This window comes from Schistocerca gregaria, chromosome 3 (genome assembly GCF_023897955.1).
Source record: "Schistocerca gregaria isolate iqSchGreg1 chromosome 3, iqSchGreg1.2, whole genome shotgun sequence".
In the NCBI taxonomy this organism is placed as follows: Eukaryota; Metazoa; Arthropoda; class Insecta; order Orthoptera; family Acrididae; genus Schistocerca; species Schistocerca gregaria.
In genome coordinates, this window is record NC_064922.1 from 600,233,819 (window position 1) to 600,253,641 (window position 19,823).

At 42.4% G+C, this 19,823-nt stretch overlaps 1 protein-coding gene across 1 annotated transcript in view; it reads right to left on the reverse strand.

Annotated features, from left to right (window-relative positions):
- Positions 1–9,609: 9,609 nt before the first annotated feature.
- Positions 9,610–19,823, reverse strand: part of LOC126355491 (octopamine receptor Oamb-like) — an 879,391-nt gene continuing 869,177 nt past the window's right edge. Inside the window, exon 3 of the mRNA XM_050005808.1 lies at positions 9,610–9,732. Within this exon, the coding sequence (XP_049861765.1) occupies positions 9,610–9,732 (123 nt within the window). The remainder of the gene's footprint in view (positions 9,733–19,823) is intronic.

Sequence of the window (19,823 nt, forward strand, 5' to 3'; positions counted from 1 at the left end):
TGCAACAAACAATATGAAAACACAATTCTTCTTAATTATCAATTTAAATATTAACTGCTACAGTCACACATGTAAAAACATACAACATGGAAGTGATAATACATGCCTCATTTTTTAAATTCTGATTCGCTACACTGGAAAACTGTAAAGTCGCCGTTCAGTGTGCTGTCCGAGATAAGACTGTTAGAGACAGAACACAATCTCATCGTTTCCGATGGTTGTCTTGCACACTATACGGAAATACGCTAAATATTTCAAGATACTGATTTATTTATTACCAGAATATGCAACTGTGTGATTAGAAAAATGATGAACTCATCTATTTAGAATGCTCAGTAGTATTTTACCACCATTTGAAATTTTCTTGAGTGGGTGTACCCACAACAAAGAGTACTATTATTTATTGACTAAGTGCTTCTGAACAAATGATGTGTGTTATTCTAATGCATATAAATAAAAAGTTCGTTTCTTGACATTCACATACCTCCGAAAGTTCTTCAATGATTTCTTTGAGAATTTGACGCAACATTGCATGCAAATACCTAGCGTCTTCACAGGTCTCTACTGGAGCACCATATACCCACAGTTAACAAACAGTAAAATTTTGTTTATGGCTTATGGACTTCTGATAAAAGTACTACTACATAATCTGAATTTGCAATAAGATTAAGCAAGGATCAATGTCAGTAAGACAGGGAATAGGAGGTTGAGTGAGACGTGGGTGCAAATGGACGTAGAAAGTAGGAAGGACAAGATGGACAGAGACGATGAGCAGGAGGAGATGGAGAGAGGTGCAGGAGAAGAAGATAGAAAGGGAGGACCAGGTGATAGGCAAGAAAGGAAGAGGAGTAGGAGTTGGTCAAAGAGGGGAAGGAGGAAATGGGCATCGTTGGGAGGGGGGAAGGAGATTAGGAAGTACATCTGATTCCCATACTTATTAGAGACACGTGTTTTCTCTTTTCTCTATTTTCCATTTAAACAGACCGATTCATAGCAAGGCGTTGGCGGCATCACCTAGTTATTGTATGAAAGTAAATACAATGTTTCGATTTTTAACTAAGAGATAAATCATTTTTCCGAAATACCAATTCTTACAAGATCATTACCCAAAATTTCTTCTGTTACTGTTTATTGAACAAGAATAATCATAACACTATGACATTTACAAATACTGCAAACTTTATTTGACGTACGTCTCGTGTTAGGTCATTGAAACATAAGCTAGCCGTACACAGTATTAGTAACCACTTTACTAAAACACAGGGCTCGGTTTGGAAAGTTGTAGACCCCGTAGAACTACAGCGAGGGGTACTACGGCCCTCCGTCACCGACGCAATCGTGACAGTGAAGTGGCATATAGAAGCCGGTTTGTTGCGTTTGCCAGAAAGGAACTACAGTGTTCGGACACCTTACACCTTTATTATTCACTACGTTGATGTACCAACGCAAACTGTCCATGTGAGTGGAATAAATGGTGAACAACTCGTAGATATGTACACGACCTGAGAACGATGATGGTCACAAGATCGTAATGGACGGGGATCCAGGGAAGGGTGTCGGCCTTTGTCAGTGACACCTGGTTTGAAACCCGTCAGAAATTGCTGCTGTCACTAATTGCAGACCTGCCTAAACCAATTTTTGAGGGATCACTGTGAAGGGACGTGCTTGCACTGGACGTTGAATCAGGAGGTAATTTATAATAAAATAGTTGTAATCAGTTGCTTTTGTAGGCATTTATTTTTCCATGATGTCATTTCAAATTGCCTGGTGCCCCATCTACAGACGTTTATATTTATTTACATGGCATTAGCATTGTTTATTTACTCTTGGCCCTGGAGAATTTTGCAACAAATATCTTAGAACAGAACGTCATAAGTAAAGACACAGTGTTCATGGCGAGTACGTAAATGTAAGTGTCTGAAGGTGGGGTGAGCATAAAGTGAATGTAATGTCAAAAACTCGTGTTTTGAGGCACAATGTCTTGGTGTAATACGTCGGGAAAAGTGTGCCATCATTCGATGTGTTACGCCTTACACATTACAGTCACACATGTTACAGGTTTCACTTTATGGGGTAGGTGCACGGCTGTTGCGTCACGCCCCCTGGAGGACCACCATCTAAGGTAGGTATGTGAATCAGGCTCGCAGTCACCACAGATTGCCCAAGCCAAGATTATATTTACTTCAGCATTATCTGCCACCATCTTATAATATTTGTGTCAAATTAGAATCAGTTCAAGGTGTCTTTGTCGTGGGTTACGGCGTCACAATTCGCCTGATAACAGCATAGTTGCTTATAATTGACTGAGAGAAGCAGACTCTTATTTGGTAGCGTGGAAACCCCTCGCCGATGACAGGTTGACAATTCTGAGGCGTCAATTCCTGTGTCGTTGCTGGAGGTGATTCGTTGTCGGGCTTGTCGATTATGGCTAGGGCCAGTCATTGAGAAGTATTGCTTTAATAAATTGACGAGTTGCGAAGGCCAAAGTATCACGAGTCTTACGGCCGTAGCCAACTATTGTTTAATTACTTCATTCTCCGTGACTCAATGTATAAACTGGCTGTTGAACGCGGGCCAAAGCTGAGTGTGGTCGCAGAGATGGGCAACGGTGTTTATAATTACCGTCATTGGAGAGTGTCCGTCACTGCTTGTTTTGTAATACCTCTTATGTAAATTTAACACTGATGTGCGAAGAAATAAAGTGCGAAATAGACAGCACCCCATTTGAATTAAAGTCAGACGGTCTTTAGTAAACGAAATAATAATATTCCTGACGAGTTTCACAGTTACATCACCACATGTTCAAGAATTTACGACCGAGCGTCACTTTCATCAGCGAGAGAGACAAAATCTTAGACATTGCAGGTAGGAGAAATATAGGAACACTTGGGGATGGACCGCATGAAGTTCACTCCCAACGATGATAATCACTCGAAGTTAGAAAGAATGACAAACGATTGACTGTATTCCTTCATAGCAACCGTGGTCTCTCTAATTTCATCTTCCTCGCCCTAACACGAATTGTACGTCACCGGCAGTAGAACCGTTCTGCAGTTAGCCTCAAATGCCGTTCCTCTAAGTATTCGCAATAGCGCCCGCGAAAAGTGCGTGGATCTTCCCTCCGTGGATTCCTATTTGAGTTCAGAAAGCACGTGCTGATCAAACGTACTGGTAATAAATCTAGCAGTACGTCTCTGAACTGCTTCCATGTCTTCCGTTAATCTGATGTTGTTGGAATACGAAATAGTCGAGCAATACTCACTATTTTATCCCACTAGCGTTCTGTACACTCACCAAAAATTCTCCCAATGAAATAGAGTCAAACATCCACCTCCTCTCCTACCAAAATGGCGTGCTCATTACATTTTCGACTGCTTAGCAACGCTACGCCTAGTATTTAATCGATATGACTCTGTCAAGCGGCACACTACTGATGCTGTATTCGAACGTTGCGTGGTTGTTTTTCTACTTATACGCAATGACTTACATTTTTCTACTGTTTGACCAAGCTGCCACTCACCACATCATTTACAAATTCTGTGTATGACATATTGTATCATCCTACGGCCATTCACCAACAACATCCACTGTTCATTATGCTTAAGTTTCGGTTGTATTATGTCCTTCACCCAGTACATGTCCGCCCCTAGTAGCTGTGTGGTCAGCGTGACAGAATGTCAATCCTAAGGGCCCGGGTTCGATTCCCGGTCGGCGTCGAAGATTTTCTCCGCTCAGGGACTGGGTGTAGTGTTGTCCTATCATCATCATCATTTCATCCCCCTCGACACGCAAGTCGCCGAAGTGGGGTCAACTGGAAAGACTTGCACCTGGCGAACGGTCTACTCTATGGGAGGCCCTAGCCACACGGCATTTATTTACCAAGCACATCACAATTTGATTTCAAAACCTTTGCTTATCTGATAATCAGATTTATACACTTACTTGACTGAATCATAGGAAGGTCACAAGTTCTTAATTTTTTATCTGTACGATAAAACTGAGTGCAGTGTGTAGATCAAAATGTTAGCGACGCATTTAATTGTGCACATCGCAACACTCACCAACGAAATAAAATATATGAAATTAATGATGGTGCAGGCTATTTATTTTGAATGAAATATTACAAAATAAATAATAATATAATGGGTTGTACTGGCTAACATGTACCGCTGGACGTAGAGAAAAGTATTGAGAATAAGGAAAAGTAACGAATGGTATCCCACTGGATTCAGTATGGTACCCTCGTCTGCTTGTTTCAAGCACACTGCATGAAAAGAAGCCCGCCACATTGGACATCACGCTACAATCGTGTGACACCGCCTCGATTAGGAAATGAGACACTTAAAGTAGTAGATGAATTTTGCTATTTGATCAGCAAAATAACTAAGGAAGGTCGAAGTAGACAGGATATAAAATGAAGACTGATGATGGCAAGAAAGGTGTTTCTGAAGAAGAGAAATTTTTTAACATCGAGTATAGCTTTAAGTATCAGGACGTCTTTCTGAAAGTGTTTGCATGGAGTGTAGCCACGGATGGATGTGAAATATGGACGATAAACAGTTTAGACAAGAAGAGAATGTAAGCTTTTGAAACGTGTTGCTACAGAAGAATGCTGAAGATTAGATGGGGAGATCACGTAACTAATGAGGAGGTGCTGAATAGAATTGGCGAGAAGAGGAATTTGTGGCACAACTTGACTAGAAGAAGGGACCAGTTGGTAGGACACGTTCTGTTTCAGCAAGGGATCACCAATTAGGTACTGGAGGGAAGTGTGGAGGGTAAAAATCGTAGAAGGAGACCAAGGGATAAATACACTATACATATTCAGAAGGATGTAGGTTACAGTAGTTACTCGAAGATGAAGGGGCTTGCACGGGATAGAGTAGCATCAAACCAGTCTTTGGATGAAGGCTACAACAACAACAACGAGAATATCCAGGTGTAGCCACTAACTGGTGATTCTGTCCAGGCGAGCTACCAAATTGTGGAAATGATTACTCCTACATTTGAAGCGCCGTTCCAAATGGTTCCAGATATTATCTGATGGAACTAGCATCGGACGGTGTAGCAGACCAGTGGATGTGCGCCAGGTAACCTGAGTCTTTGTCACACCATGGACATACTGTGAGTGCGTGCGCAGCTCTGCGTACACGGCTGTTGTCATCTGAGTGCTCACATCATACTCATCACGAAGATATGGAGAAAATGACAACGAGAACACTTCACAACATCTTTATTTCTTCAGAGTTGGGTGGCCCGGTACCAGGTTGTAACAGTAGTACCCTCCTCCATGCGAAATATGTATGTCGATGTAGTAAGGACATTAAGAGGCATATGAACTGAACATGTACAACTGTATTCTCGGAAGGATGGCGGGGGGGGGGGGGGGGGGGTTGAATTCTTACCTGTATAGGTACTGAGTTTGAATGAAGTTATAGGAGTAATGGAAAAACTTATAGCAATTATTGACTTTAAACAGAGATCGTTAAGATGCAATATAAAGATGTGCGACAGTTTCGTCAACATTCAACTTGGGTGCATCTACGAGGGTTGCCCAGAAAGTGATGCAATGGGTAACGTTTCGGATTCATAGTACTGTTCTCAGTTGACAAAAAGAAATGCGGTCCCTGACTTCCGGGCAACGCTCACTCGTACCACAGGCCTGCTGCGAAGGCCCATAAGCAGCAAAGTTCACTGAACGGTCGTTGAGGAGACACTGTTCGTACTCCATTGGTTCATCTGGGTGGTGAGTTGCTCGTCCGTTGCATGTTATCTTCCCGACAAACCACCACAGCCGTCGATCACCCTCGTCATCTAGGCTCCGTGCATAACAATGATTCAGTCTATGTGTATTTGACTGCTACAGCTTCTATGAGACTTCTTGATTCAGACTATGTGAGTATACTTAAGAATGTGTATGTGGCTGCTACAGCTTCTATGAGGCTTCTTGATAGCAGGAAATAGGTAACTGAATGAGGTCTCAGGCTAGAAATCGCCATGGTGTCATAGGTTGGAGTGCCGTCAGTGTGGTGTGGTGATTAGCTCTACCGCCTGGAGTGTTACAAGTCGTTGGTTCAAACCCAAACCACCAACAGTCATTTGTTACTTCGTATCTCTCACTTCTGGAAGGTTTTCAAAACACCTTATGTTTGTAACGTTTTTATGACTGGAATGTTCGTGGGCTTCATAAATATTAGCTTTCGGGCATATTTCACGTATGTATAAATAATAAATAGGACTCCATCAAGGAGATCAGTTCTGCTCTGGCTTTTCGATGGTGTCAGTAATACTCCTGCCTGCCCATCAGCACTAAGAATTGAAATTCAGATGTGGACTTGATTGTAGGGTAGACATGACATTGTTAGATGGAGATAACGGTTACTTCAATACAGTTACAGCGCTGTGACTTCCATCAGCCAATGTAAGAGCCGTCGTGTACACGGCCAGGAACCGGAGTACAAGCAGTAATCAGTCACAAAGGCCCTATATTTAGAAGACAAATGGATTCCAAAAAGTGGTAAGTCAGTTGCATACCAGGCATTATCACGGACCGACGAAATGGGTGAAATAACTCGACGGAGTCATACAACAGGTAAGATGATATTATGTGTTTGAGAGATGTATTCCTTTACTTGGAGGAAACAGCCCATCAGGTGTCCGAAAGGAACGAAGACAAGCTCTATAACTGGAACAAATTCAAGACCGAACTGAGGAAAATAATTGGTGGCAACCAGCAGCAAGTCCGCTTAGCGGAAGAGCACTTAGCTCAGAAAAGATTCTGATTCTGCTGGCGTAGAATGATTACTTACGTTCCACATTGGATTATATTTTGTCAAAAGTTTTATTTTTTTTATTTCTTCTAGCTTCCTCACAAATTTCTCATTGGTTTCTCTGATCGCTTCTGCGCATCAGGTTCATTTGCAAAACCGACATTATATCGGAAATAACTAATAAAATACTCACTAAAATGTATTTAACTGAATTAGGGAAGCTTTAAATAACAATGAAAGTAGTAGTGGTAAACTGTTTTTAAAATTTTCCAACCTTCCTCAAATTAAAAACAATATAAGGAGAACTGCCTCATAGGTTCACATATTGAATGCGAAGTTGTCAGATGAAGTCAAGTATTGCATTCAAAATTTTAAATTCGATTGAAAATATAAGTTAGTGAACAATTATATTTTATATAAGACTTTAAATAAATTCGTACTCATATCTTAACTTCAACCTTTGTAATCAATATTTTTTAAAGTATTGATAACAATAAGAATTTATACTTCCGATGCATGTGATGCGTAATTAGAAACAAGAAGGTGAGAATTTTCCATAAAAATTATGATTCTATGTTTGTTCATTAGGTTGTATTTGAGGAATTTCTTGTTGATGTAGGTATTCGAAGTGACCGAACAAATTAAACAAAAAAGAATCACAGCTAGACACGAACGATCAAATGACTGGTCACCCACTTACCATTCTCCAATGCTATTGAGTGAGCAACACGCTCCATTTTAAAAAATTAATTTACTTTTCGTGAATTAATGTTCTTTGGGAAACTTCAAATTCGATTTTCCCGAGAATATTTCAGACGTCTATCGAAATGCAGTTGCTTGGTGATCTCCTTGTAAGCAATGATAATTAATCGAAATACTCAGCTGCCAACAGGTATTGTTGATATACCTGAATAGGGACAGCTAAAAATACGTGCCCCGACCCGGACTCGAACTCGGGTTCTCTTAGTTACAGGTAAGACGTTATATCCATCTATTTTCTCTTTTTTTGTTGTAATCGCGTTTTGTTCGTTTCATCTGCTCGAGGTGGACGTAGCAAGGCACCTATTTTAGTTCGTAGCTGATCCATTAACTCAGTTTTTTTATTACAGAGGGCAGCTAATCCTCTAACCGAACACGCTGAGCTACCGTACCGGCAATCCATCTCAGCCACCGAGGCCACAGATGATAATGCGACTGCAACGTCTTATTCCTTGCATGCCTCCCGTGAGAACGACATTCCCAACTGTCCACAAATTACATTTGTAATTTTCCTAAAGGATATTTGCCCATTCACTCCTTGTAAGTGTTGTAATTCATCGAAACCATTCCAATAATTTGGATTGTGATTAGGTGTGAGAATGTGAACAATTCTCTACAGGTCTTTAAACAGAAAAATTAAAGAATGAATTTGTGTTAACAGAATATATTTGAACCACCATTGATCGCTGATACTTTTCATCATAAAATTGCAGACAGTAATAAGTTATGGCTTGAAAGTAAGACTAAAAATTTAGTATAGTGACACTATAATAATTTATATTTGTTACACTAAAAAGAAAAAAGGAAATAACCATTAAAGCACTGACGTTGTTCGTGAATATTTAAATCTTTTCAGCTGAAGATCATGATTGGTTAGCTTCAAACAAATAAGGAGAGAAGTAAAAGGTCTATGGAGAGCTTTTGGTAAACTAAATAACATATTCTAGGCTAAACTGCTGTTGTGATAAAAGGAATGTTTACAGTTTCTAGTCTTCACTTATGACCGACTGTCACGGAAAATTTAATGTGGAAAGTAATACAAACCAAAGTGCTAATCTGTTGTGGACTAAAGAGAGAAGCAGAAAAACAAACAGATTGAAATTAAGGGGCGGGGGTAATTGTGACTGGTATAAAAATGATGGGAAGTGGGAGATACATATAGTCAAACAGGAATGAACCGAGAATGGTGTTTTTTGGATTTAAAGAAATAATAAATGTCTGAGACTTTAACTAAATAGAAACTCAATCTGTGACTTCAGGAAACATGTAGGAACAACTTACATGTGTGTGGATGGAGACCGTTGCACATGAAAACACCTAGAAACGGCCTTTACCCTGTAGTAGATGTTACATGGCTGATGATCCTGAACAGAATACCGGAAGTAAGATCGGTGACGACTCAGCACCGACGTCCTACATAAATGTTGCTATAGCATTTTTTCGGAGTCACAGACCAGGCGAACATGTTTTACATAAAAATGCAACCGACATTAGAGTACAATCATCAGACCCTAAATGTGTCGATTCAGCGTCCTTATCAGAGCACTAAAAAAGGCTAACTCCGTCTGTAAACCGCGATTCAGTACTCGCAACGCAACTGCAAGCGATCCTAGCTCGATGTGCGGACTGGAATAGAGTTATTCATCCTTCTGAGGATATTTGAACTGTAAGTTACGGGAGAAATCTCGGCTTCGTGTGATCTCGTTTTCTTTCTCTGCCACTAAACTGCGTTACGTCGTCAAAATGCAGCGCAGTTATGATGTAACTCCCATTATCATGTGATAATTGTTCTCTAGTGGTGGCTTCAATTTTTTCCTGGTCTGTGGCACATAGAAATCGGCTTATAACATGAGATGATAGGAGTGACACTCATCGAAACGTCGCGGCATTTTTAAGAATTCGCTCGGGCGGTAACTCGAGAACTGTACATTATTTCGGGTCCTGGTTCAGAGCTGCTTGTAGGTGGACAGTAAGGTGCTGTGCTCAGCAAGTCCCCTCCAGACTTATATCCAGCGAATGTGGCGGCGACTGTCAGTTAGAATGGTCCTAATCAATGAGATATTACACATGTTATCAAAATTTACGAGCAGTTATCAGAAATACGTATCGTGAACATTCTTACGTATAGCTTCCCCAAATTTGCCGCATCAGGTGATCCTGGACGAACAAACCAATTGCCGGAATGCAGACTCCAGACAGTTACCTGAAAAGAAAGAAAAACAGTAAATCATAAATTTTACAGCTGTGTAACTGATTACATGTCAAACAATCAAAGGCATAAGGATGAAAGACTAAGCAGACTCAGAATAAGATTTTCACCCTGCAACGGAGTGGGCGCTGATATGAAACTTCCTGGCAGATTAAAACTATGTGCCGAACCTAGACTCGAACTCGGGATCTTTGCCTTTCGCGGGCAAGTGCTCTACCAACTCTTTTTTTTTTATAATATACCCTCTTTATACGCTGTTACACTTTTAGTTAATGTCACACGGCTTTTTTTAAGTCTCATTTTGTTCGTTTTCGTTCGTTGTATCTGCTCGGGGCGGACGTCGAAAGAAACCCGTTTCAGTTCGTTGTTGTTCCATTAACTCAGTGTTTCTATTACAGAGGGCTAAGCTACTGTGCCGGTCTGAGCTACCAAAGCACGACTCACGCCCCGTTGTCACAACTTTACTTCTGCCTGCAGCACTTGCCCGCGAAAGGCAAAGGTCCCGAGTTCGAGTCTCGGTCCGGCACATAGTATTACTGTGCCAGGAAGTTTCACTAAGCAGACTCGTTCTGGCATCTCAAGAACCCCAGAAGGAAGAGGTATACTGACAACATTATTGTATATATTTGAGTCTAAATTTTTAGATTAATATGTAATGACATACCTATGGTTATTGGAGCTATTCATTTGAAACAACAGTTGATGTGGCCCAGGCTGAAACGACCCTTGTTGAGAACATGGCCATAATGACGAGATAGTTATCTATTATAGTATAAAAAGGAGTCGGCGTAAGTCCCCTTGAAGAAAAATTGAAGAAACTCTTGTACTCCCTTCTGTTTCAAGCCCATGGAATGAAGGAAGTTAAAAGGGGGATCAAAAGATAAATTAGTAGGTCCATAGAAAGACTGTGTGGATTTTGGAGAATAAATTACTTTTGTTCCTTTTGTTTTGCCTACATGCGGGGGCAGGAGCAAACGAATAAAGACATCATACCTGGTCCCCTCGTTAACCTCTACGGACTTTCCGTCCCCTCTCCTATTCTATTCTCTCTTCTTGGACAAATGCCAGTGCGAGAGCTTCTAAGCTGATATATACATACTCAGACGTCCCAATCACAGCCTTATATTTTACTGACATAAAACTGGATGAGCGGTAGTTCTAGAATAATAATACGCAACAAGTTCATACGACAAATCATAAGTGCAAGAGTGAATTAAGGTATCGTTAACCAGCTGTATCAAGTTCCGCAAATGCATCTACGATCTTTCCTTCGGTAAAGAAAGTGTTGCGTTGCTCTTGGACATCATTGTGGCTCAGAGTCCGATTTGTGATAAATTTCACTTCCAGAGTGGTAGAGACGAATTATGATTACAGAATGGGTGAGGTCATCAAGGTGACACAGTTTTACTTGTGACTTGTAAAGATGTGCATTCAGTAACAGACTGCCTACGGACGACACTGCAGTCATAATCACTATCCAGACTTTCCTCCGACATGTGGAGCAGTTTATCCTGTGAGTTACAATAACCTACGTATCAATATACTATTATTACCATCAACTGAACTTTTATTCTCTCTTAGGGTATAGAGCCAAAAGTGTTGCCACGTTACCCTTTAGAAATGGAAAATATAAAAGCGCACAAAATGTGGATTAGTACCGTCTGATTTGCCTGACCGGTTGGCCGTGCGGTCTAACGCACCGCTTTGCGGGTGGGAAAGAGCGCCTGGTCGCCGGCACGAATGCGCCGGGCGGATTTTTGTCGAGGTCCGGTGAACCGGTCAGTCTGTGGATGGTTTTTAGGTGCTTTTCCGTCTGCCTCGGCGAATGCGGGCTGGTTCCCCTTTATTCCGCCTCAGTTACACTATGTCGGCTATTGCTGCGCAAACAAGTTCTCCACGTATGCGTACACCACTATTACTCTACCACGCAAACATAGGGGTTACACCCGTCTGGTGTGAGACGTTCCCTGGGGAGGGGGGGGGGGGGGGCGAACCGCACAATAACCCTGGGCTCGGTGTGGGGCGGCGGAGGGGTGAAGTGGAGTGCGGTAGTCGTCGTGGGGTTGTGGACCACTGAGGCTGCGGCTGGAACAGAGTCTCTCCGTCGTTTCTTAATCCCCAGTTAACATACAATACAATAGAATACAATACCGACTGATCTCATCACTGGGCTATAAATGAAAAACATCTTTGTCTTGAATACGCAACAAGCGGGCTGAATTAAGATTTCATGTCTATGAACATATATATACACAAAAATTATGAAAGAGACCAGTTACACCTCACTTGTATTTCACTTCCTAACGTTCTCCAGCTTCTGTGAAGAGAGATGGCTGTTGTAGTTTTACTTTTACACCTTATTAGCGCTCTTGTACACTGGGTATTGAAATGCTGGAACCAGAGCATTGCATCGCGCCACACTAGGCGCCGGACCCTGACTGCGGCCGACCGCTCCGCACTGTTGCCCGCACAGCCGGTAGCCGAGCTCAGCGTCACCGGAAGCAGAGTGCGCGAGCTGCGACGCGCCGTCGAGGTTGCGTGCTCGCCAGCTACGTCTCCGAGCCCGGGTGTCAAGAGGGTTCGGTGCAACCGGGAAGCAGGCAGCGCTGGGAAGGCGGGACTGACTGCCCACTGACACGAGCGGAATGCGAAATTGCTCTGTGAATCGTCAGCACCCCTCTGACAATCGTGAACGTTACATGTGCTAGAAACAGGGCGCTCTTGACCCTTTACAAAGAAAAATAAGGCGTAATGTAAAATGATGGATGTAACACAGAAAAGTGCTCACTGCAACGTAGAAGTAACTGGATTCAAAGAAAATGGTTTAATAGGCCTAACGCATTTATAGCGCTTTGCATCTCACCTGCCGGCTGGTGTGGCCGAGACGTCTGGGCGCTTCCGTTTAGAACCACGCGACTGCTATGTTAGTAGGCTCGAATTCTGCCTCGGGCATGGATGTGTGTCATGTCCTTACGTTAGTTAGGTTTAAGTAGTTCTAAGTCTAGGGGACTGATGATCTCAGATGTTAAGTCCCATACTGCTCAGAGCCATTTGAACCATTTTTGAGCATCTCACCTGTACCACATGAAAAGGACTAAATTGAAATGGCTCTGAGCACTATGGGACTTAACTTCTGAAGTCATCAGTCCCCTAGAAGGAACTACTAAAACCTAACTAACATACGGGCATCACACACATCCATGACCGAGGTAGGACCCGAAACTGCGACCGTAGCATTCTCGCGGCTCCAGACTGTAGCGCCTAGAACCGCTCGGCCGCTCCGGCCGGCTTCAAAAGGACTGATGAAGTTTTCGACAATGGCTATGCGTAGTATGCAACATTAAAGTATTTTACAATTTTCTGTTAATCTTAAAGTTTACGTTATGGAACTGACTGGCTCAACCCTTCTTCGGAATTTTCTGCGGAGGAGCCGCTTGCTTTGCATGTGACATAACTTTTATATCAGGAAACCCAGAAGGTAAAGACAATTTCAGATTACTTGCGCTGTGAACTTTATTTCTAGATTTATTTTTTATGTACATGCAAGAAGGTAATAAACCTGTTATCGCTTTATTTGAGACTACTGGAAACTCCCTCTTCAAGCTTAATCAGAAACTTATCGGTGGCAAATACTTCTTTTCTGTAACTTACTACTGGTAGTTTCCAGTAGCTGCTCGTTGCAATTTACACTTCATGTGAATTCCATAATTATTGTCTTTTACAAGCGATTGCGATTCCATTTGTTGTCAAACGGTTCAAATGGCTCTGGGCGCTATGGGACTTAACATCTGAGCTCATCAGTCCCCTAGAACTTAGAACTACTTAAATCTAACTAACCTAAGGACATCCCACACAGCCATGCCCGAGGCAGGATTCGAACCTGTGACCTTAACGGTCGCGCTGTTCCAGACAGAAGCGCCTAGAACCTCTCGGCCACACAGGCCGGCATTTCTTGTCGCTTCATAGAGCTGGAAAATAGTGTTTGAAACGTCTCAAAATCTCTGCAAATTTTCCTTAATTTTATTCTTAACATTTTCTTCCGAGGTTAAACGAATTGTTACAAGGAAATAGTGAAGGGTGTTGAAGCACTCAATTTGATTTGAATTTAGATAAAAAATGTTCAAATGAGTGTGCAATCTTTTGCGACTTAACTGCTGAGGTGCACAGTCGCTACGCTTACACACTACTTAACCTAAATTATCCTAAGGACAAACACACACACCGATGCCCGAGGGAGGACGCGAACCTCCGTCGTGATCAGCCGCACAGTCCATGACTGCAGCGCCTCTGACCGCTCGCCTAATCCCGCGCGGCGGTATTTAGACAGATTTCGCGGAATGAAAGGGTTTTACTGATATATTCATATAGTCTTCTACGTTACACAGATTTGTGTTTGCTCCGTGAAGTAATAAATTTCAACTGGTGATATTGTAACAAAATTTCTGTGAAATAAGCTACAGTCGGAAGCGAGCCTATTTAAAGACGTACCTGTTGAGAAAACAATAAACGTCATACAATTCGAGAAAACTACTGATAATTCGCTAATTAGTAGGATGGTAGGGTGATCATTAATAAAATTAACTATTTTCACTGCACCGTAAGGTACAGATCTTTTTCACATGCACCTAGCAATGATTTAATAATTACAAGCAGCGCTGGAGATTTGAGTGATACTCCTGCTGCTGATGTTGTAGGCATCAGTTATTCTGCTATAAGTCCGGAGGTGAAGTACTGCGTCGGTAAATACTGTGCGAGGTAAAAAACTGTTTGCAAACGGGCCGCAGACACTTAGTTCCGCGCCCGCGTCAGTCTGATGCCTGGCGGGCGCGCGACATGACGAGCAGAGCCCCACGGGCGCCCGGGCGCATTCGGTGCTGGCTGTGAGGCGCACTGCCTTGAGGGCAGACCGCGCAGCGCGAGTCGAAGGTGGCCCCTAAGTCGAGGATGCGAGCCCGGAAAGGCCGCGCAGGCTCGGTGCACGCCTCTCGTTGAAATCGCACAATTGCCGTCAAGTCCGGAAAGTGTTTTGTTCTGGCGTCACTGTGGGTCTGAGACCAGTTTGTGATAAGATCGATTCATGTGAACACATTGTGCACTCATAGCCGGCCGGAGTAGCCGTGCGGTTCTAGGCGCTACAGTCTGGAACCGAGCGACCGCTACGGTTGCAGGTTCTAATCCTGCCTCGGGCATGGATGTGTGTGATGTCCTTAGGCTAGTTAGGTTTAAGTAGTTCTAAGTTCTAGGGGACTGCTGTCCTCAGATGTCAAAAAGTCCCATAGTGCTCAGAACTATTTGAACCGTTTTTTGACTCTATCTCGAATAGACCTCTCCCAGTGAGCCATTACGGCAGACAGCCTGATGTTTATTTCTGCTTGCCGCTCTTATACTGATGCCAGGAGAGGAGGTAAACACATTTACGTCGAACGGAGCGGCAGAAGCAGAGGCAGAGGCATGCGGCGCAGCCGTGCTGGCTCGTCCCGGGCTGTTGGCCCACCAACGCCACCGACAGGTCGCTCACTTGCGTCTCGCCTCGGACACCATGGCTGGCCTGTATCTCCTGATCCGCGGCTAGTACAGACCCGGGCCGCATGGCCACGATCACCCCATGAAGGATCAAAAGTTACACCTAACCTACCCAAGTCTGTAGTACAAACTAACGCAGCTACAGATATTATGCTATAAAATGTGCAGGCACACCTATTAGAGTTGTTAAAATGTTTTGTTATGTCTTCTTTTTCGTCATTTTTCCTCATTGGGAGCTAGTGGAAGATCGCGTGGCAACAGAAAAGATACAATATGGGTTAGCTTTCCTCTGAGTTACTCTTTTAATTCAAGAGGGTTTCTTTTGAATATACAGTTTGTTAAGTATTCTACTTTGATTTCATTTACACCCTGTCTACATACTTACAAACTAATCAGCGTAGATGGACTCTGTCACAGTAGTTTTTGTTATTTCATATACATCTCTCTCTTCCCCTCCATCCATGAACACACCCTCCACACAATACGCAAACGATTTCATATTATGTTTACTCGTCGCGCGGTATTTGCCGAGCGGTCCTATGCGCTGCAGTCATGGACTGTGAGGCTGGTCCCGGTGGAGTTTCGAGACCTCCCTCGGACATGGGTGTGTATGTTTGTCCTTACGATAATTTAGGTTAAGTAGTGTGTAAGATTAGGGGCTGATGACCTTAGCAGTTAAGTGTCATAAGATTTCACACGCATTTGAACATTTATGTTTACTCGTTGTTAATATTTCTTCTCTTCTCTCTCATACACACACTCTCTCTCTCTGCCACTATCGCCGCAAGTGCCCTTCTATTACACTTCCCCAAAACTTTGTAAACAAGTCTAGCGGTTTCCAATGACGCTACATTTTCTCTTTTAATTGCTGCTGTCTTTACTCTCTATCATTCCTCTCACCACCTATGAAACCGTATCCTTTGATCTCCCCTCCCCTATTACCCATTGTTCGTTCTGAGAACAGTCCTTCCTTATCTCTCGGTCCTAAGATAAAACGAACTGTGGCACACATCTAAGCAGTTCTGCACTTCTATCCATTCCCAGATCCCGCCCTTCTTCCTGTTACACGTCCCTTGACATCTACATCTAAATGAATACTCTGCAATTGATAATTATGTGCTTGGCAGGGGGTTCTGTGGTCTGATGGATTAATCTTTTGTTGTTGTGTAAAACGTGTAGGTTCACATCTCACGTCAGACGTAGATTTTTAACACACACGTAGCTCTCCTTCAACCCTAGTAACGCCAAGTGCAGAACGCCAGTAAGCTCCGTAGTTCAATATCCGCAGTATAGATAACATCCCTTCGCTGCCGAATGGAGCAGAGTGGCAATCGTTTGAGCAGTGACAGATGGAAACCCCGTAAGGCAGAGACTCTGTCACCAGCAATCCGTCGTAAACCTGAAAACGTATTTCATTTAATGAACAAATGGCCATGTAAGTTCACAAGGCTCTTACTTTATTAGAAACTGAGACGTTGAAAATTGTGGTGCTGGACTGGGATTTGAATTCGATTTCACTGTGTTCCCGAAGATTGCAAACTCTTCTAAGCGTCCTCGAAAGTCATCTACCTGGTTTAGAATCCTGATCAGCACAAAATATTCATTATTTCATTTCAAGTCCTTGCGTGTGCACTCCGAACTACTAGTGAAAAATAGTTGCATTTTCAACGTCTCTTGGTGCGTTGTCAGCTGTAACGTGTTCGTTTCAACTCACAGCCACATGATGAGCTTTTTATCACAACATTACAAGATCAAACGTTTCCTTACGTCGTTTCAGGTTCAAAAATTCCTCTCCATCCTACTAATAAAAACGGATTTGGTTTGACGTTGTGTTCGTTGTGATCACCAACGACGACATGTTGTGAATTCAACTTATAGACAGCAGAGTATTTTCCATCATATCATTGAAAGTACAAACATGCCATCTTTAGCTATTATTGGAAAAGAATTTGATAGTTAAAGCTTCTCCATGTCCACGTGTGTGGGGTTTGAATTCCATTCAGCACAGAACTTTTCGTCGCCTGATGTCTAGTTAAACAGGCGCCCATCTAGCTACTGGTGAACCAACAATAGCTATTTATCGTCTGTACCTGGCCATAAAACGACGGTGCTAGATGCTGGGTTCGAATCCCAGTCAGGCAAAAACAATTCTATCGTCAATTAAGGTTCCAGCATTTCGCTATTGGTGAAAAGATTTGATATTTAACTTCTGATTTTATATACAGTCGTGCTCAAAAGTATCCGAACGACTTGAATTGCATTTCACCTGATTCCCATGCGACCTACATAACGCAGCTGTCTAGCAGGTCCTCTAATCACTCCTTGGTACAGTCGTTTGACTATTGAAAATGGTTACAACAAATTACCACTAGAAAACACAGCTCTGAATCGCAATAACTCAACATATAAAGTAATACCACGATACTACAAATATCAGGGGACACTTCATCACAGATACGACTGTCCTTAAGGCTTCTAAGCTCACATTTATTGCAATAAATGACATACCTGAAATGTTAGCACTCTCATTATTATGTCAGATAGGTAATGCACGTAGTACGTTCCTCGTATTCATGATTTCCTCTTCAAAGTAACATACCATACATGTTATTTAACACAAAATGTCATTAAAAATTTACGTTATTCACAAGCGTCTAGTTCAGAATATGTATGTACTTCAAATGAGACGACGAACCGACTCGTTCTGTATATGGGTTCAAACCCAGGTCGTGCAGGCTAGGCAGAGGTGGCCATACGGTTCTACGCACTTCAGTCAGGAACCGCGTGACTGCTACGGTCGCAGGTTAAAATCCTGGCTCGGGCATGGATGTGTGTGATGTCCTTAGGTTAGTTAGGTTTAAGTAGTTCTAGGTTTTAGGAGACTGATGACCTCAGATGTTGAGTCCCATAGTGCTCAAAGCCATTTGAACCAATGATGCAGGTTAAGATTTCGTGGCTGACGGAAATTAACAGTCATTCCTTACTAGGCATATAGAGAGTGATATAACTCATTTTTGACAGTATCAGTTAGCAAACATCAACTTTAAATTACTTAACGTAACATTTTTAACGGGCGCGAATTCCAACCCAGCATCTATTGTCCCTGTTAACGAACTACGAGAGATGTTAAATATTGCTTCTCCACAAGTAACGTACATGAAATCTAGTGAGGTAAAGCTTTGTGTTGGACAGGGATTCGAATCCAGAACCTAATCGGATTGTTAGCGAAGCACAACCAACTTTGACATATCGAATTTTCTCAGTCCTTCCCAGGACTCCAACCCGGCACGTATCTCTGTTATATTCTAGAGAAAGGGAACGTTACCTATGGGTTTGTTACACCAGCACCGACATGTGAGCATGTTTGAATTAGAAATAATATGACGAAGTGTTCAGTGCTGACTGAGAATCGAACCCCACACATATCGTTGTTGACTACACACAAAAAGACGCCAGCTACCAAATTTTTCTCCAACAGCAGCTCGGAATAACATCCTTGAACTTGCAATGCTCACGCAAATAGTTCTGCGTTTCACTGGGAGTCAAAAACGTCAGATATCGTTAGTGCTGACAAGGAATGAAAATGCATTAAAAATAAAAATTATTATCCACCAGCAGATAGGTGTTCTCAAGCTAGAGCTTGATAATACATAGAGCAAAGTTTAGTGCTGGGCCAGGATTCCAACCCATTCATGCGCAATATGTGGAGATGTTGAGGAATCTGCAGTTTTTAACAAACATCAAGTTGTAGTCGAGCTGTACTGTCACGAAGGGATCTGATTCCACGTTAAGGGCGGTCTGAGTTGCATTACCAGTTCAGAACCAATTTTATCGACGTACAGAAGCTCGAATAAAAGATGGAATAAGTGTCCTGTGACCATACACAGGGTTTGTCTCGTCACTAGCAATAAATAGCTAGTATAAGAAAGGTTACTGGTGATAGAGTTTCTACATGCCACCACTCCTTAATTTATTGTGGTTCCACCTAACTTCTCCTTTGTAGAGAAGGAAAATCAAGTTTTATGTGATTTTCAGACCACAATGCCATTATACCTTCTTCACTTGGCGTAGCCAGAAGAGAATAGAATCTGCGTCTCCCTATTATAAATGAATCGGCAGGAGTTGGAATCGAACCGAGACCATTATATCAAATTTTCATCAGTCCAACAGACCACCAAACTCTCTTCGCTATGACTCATTTCTCTATCATAGCACCGTTGCGGCCCACAAGATGAGATTCTGACACTCAGGCTCCCTGTAGTGATTTTCAGGATGTTCATTACATTCTTTTACTTGATTGACCGAATCGCCATGAACTAGCTGCCTTGGTAACCCAGTGCATACATCTATTTTGTAATCACCGAAATAAAATAACGTAGCTGCTACCTACACAGAACTGCCAAAAGTGAAGGATGCAGAAATTTAAATAGGAAGTGTTCCATTCCATTTGAGCTACCGTATTGCGCTGTGTATTTGTTGAAACCATCGTGCAGTGGAAAAGAAGTGCTGTAACTGTCTGTCTCTCAGAAGTTTAGATCCAGCCATATGCATTCTCTCACACC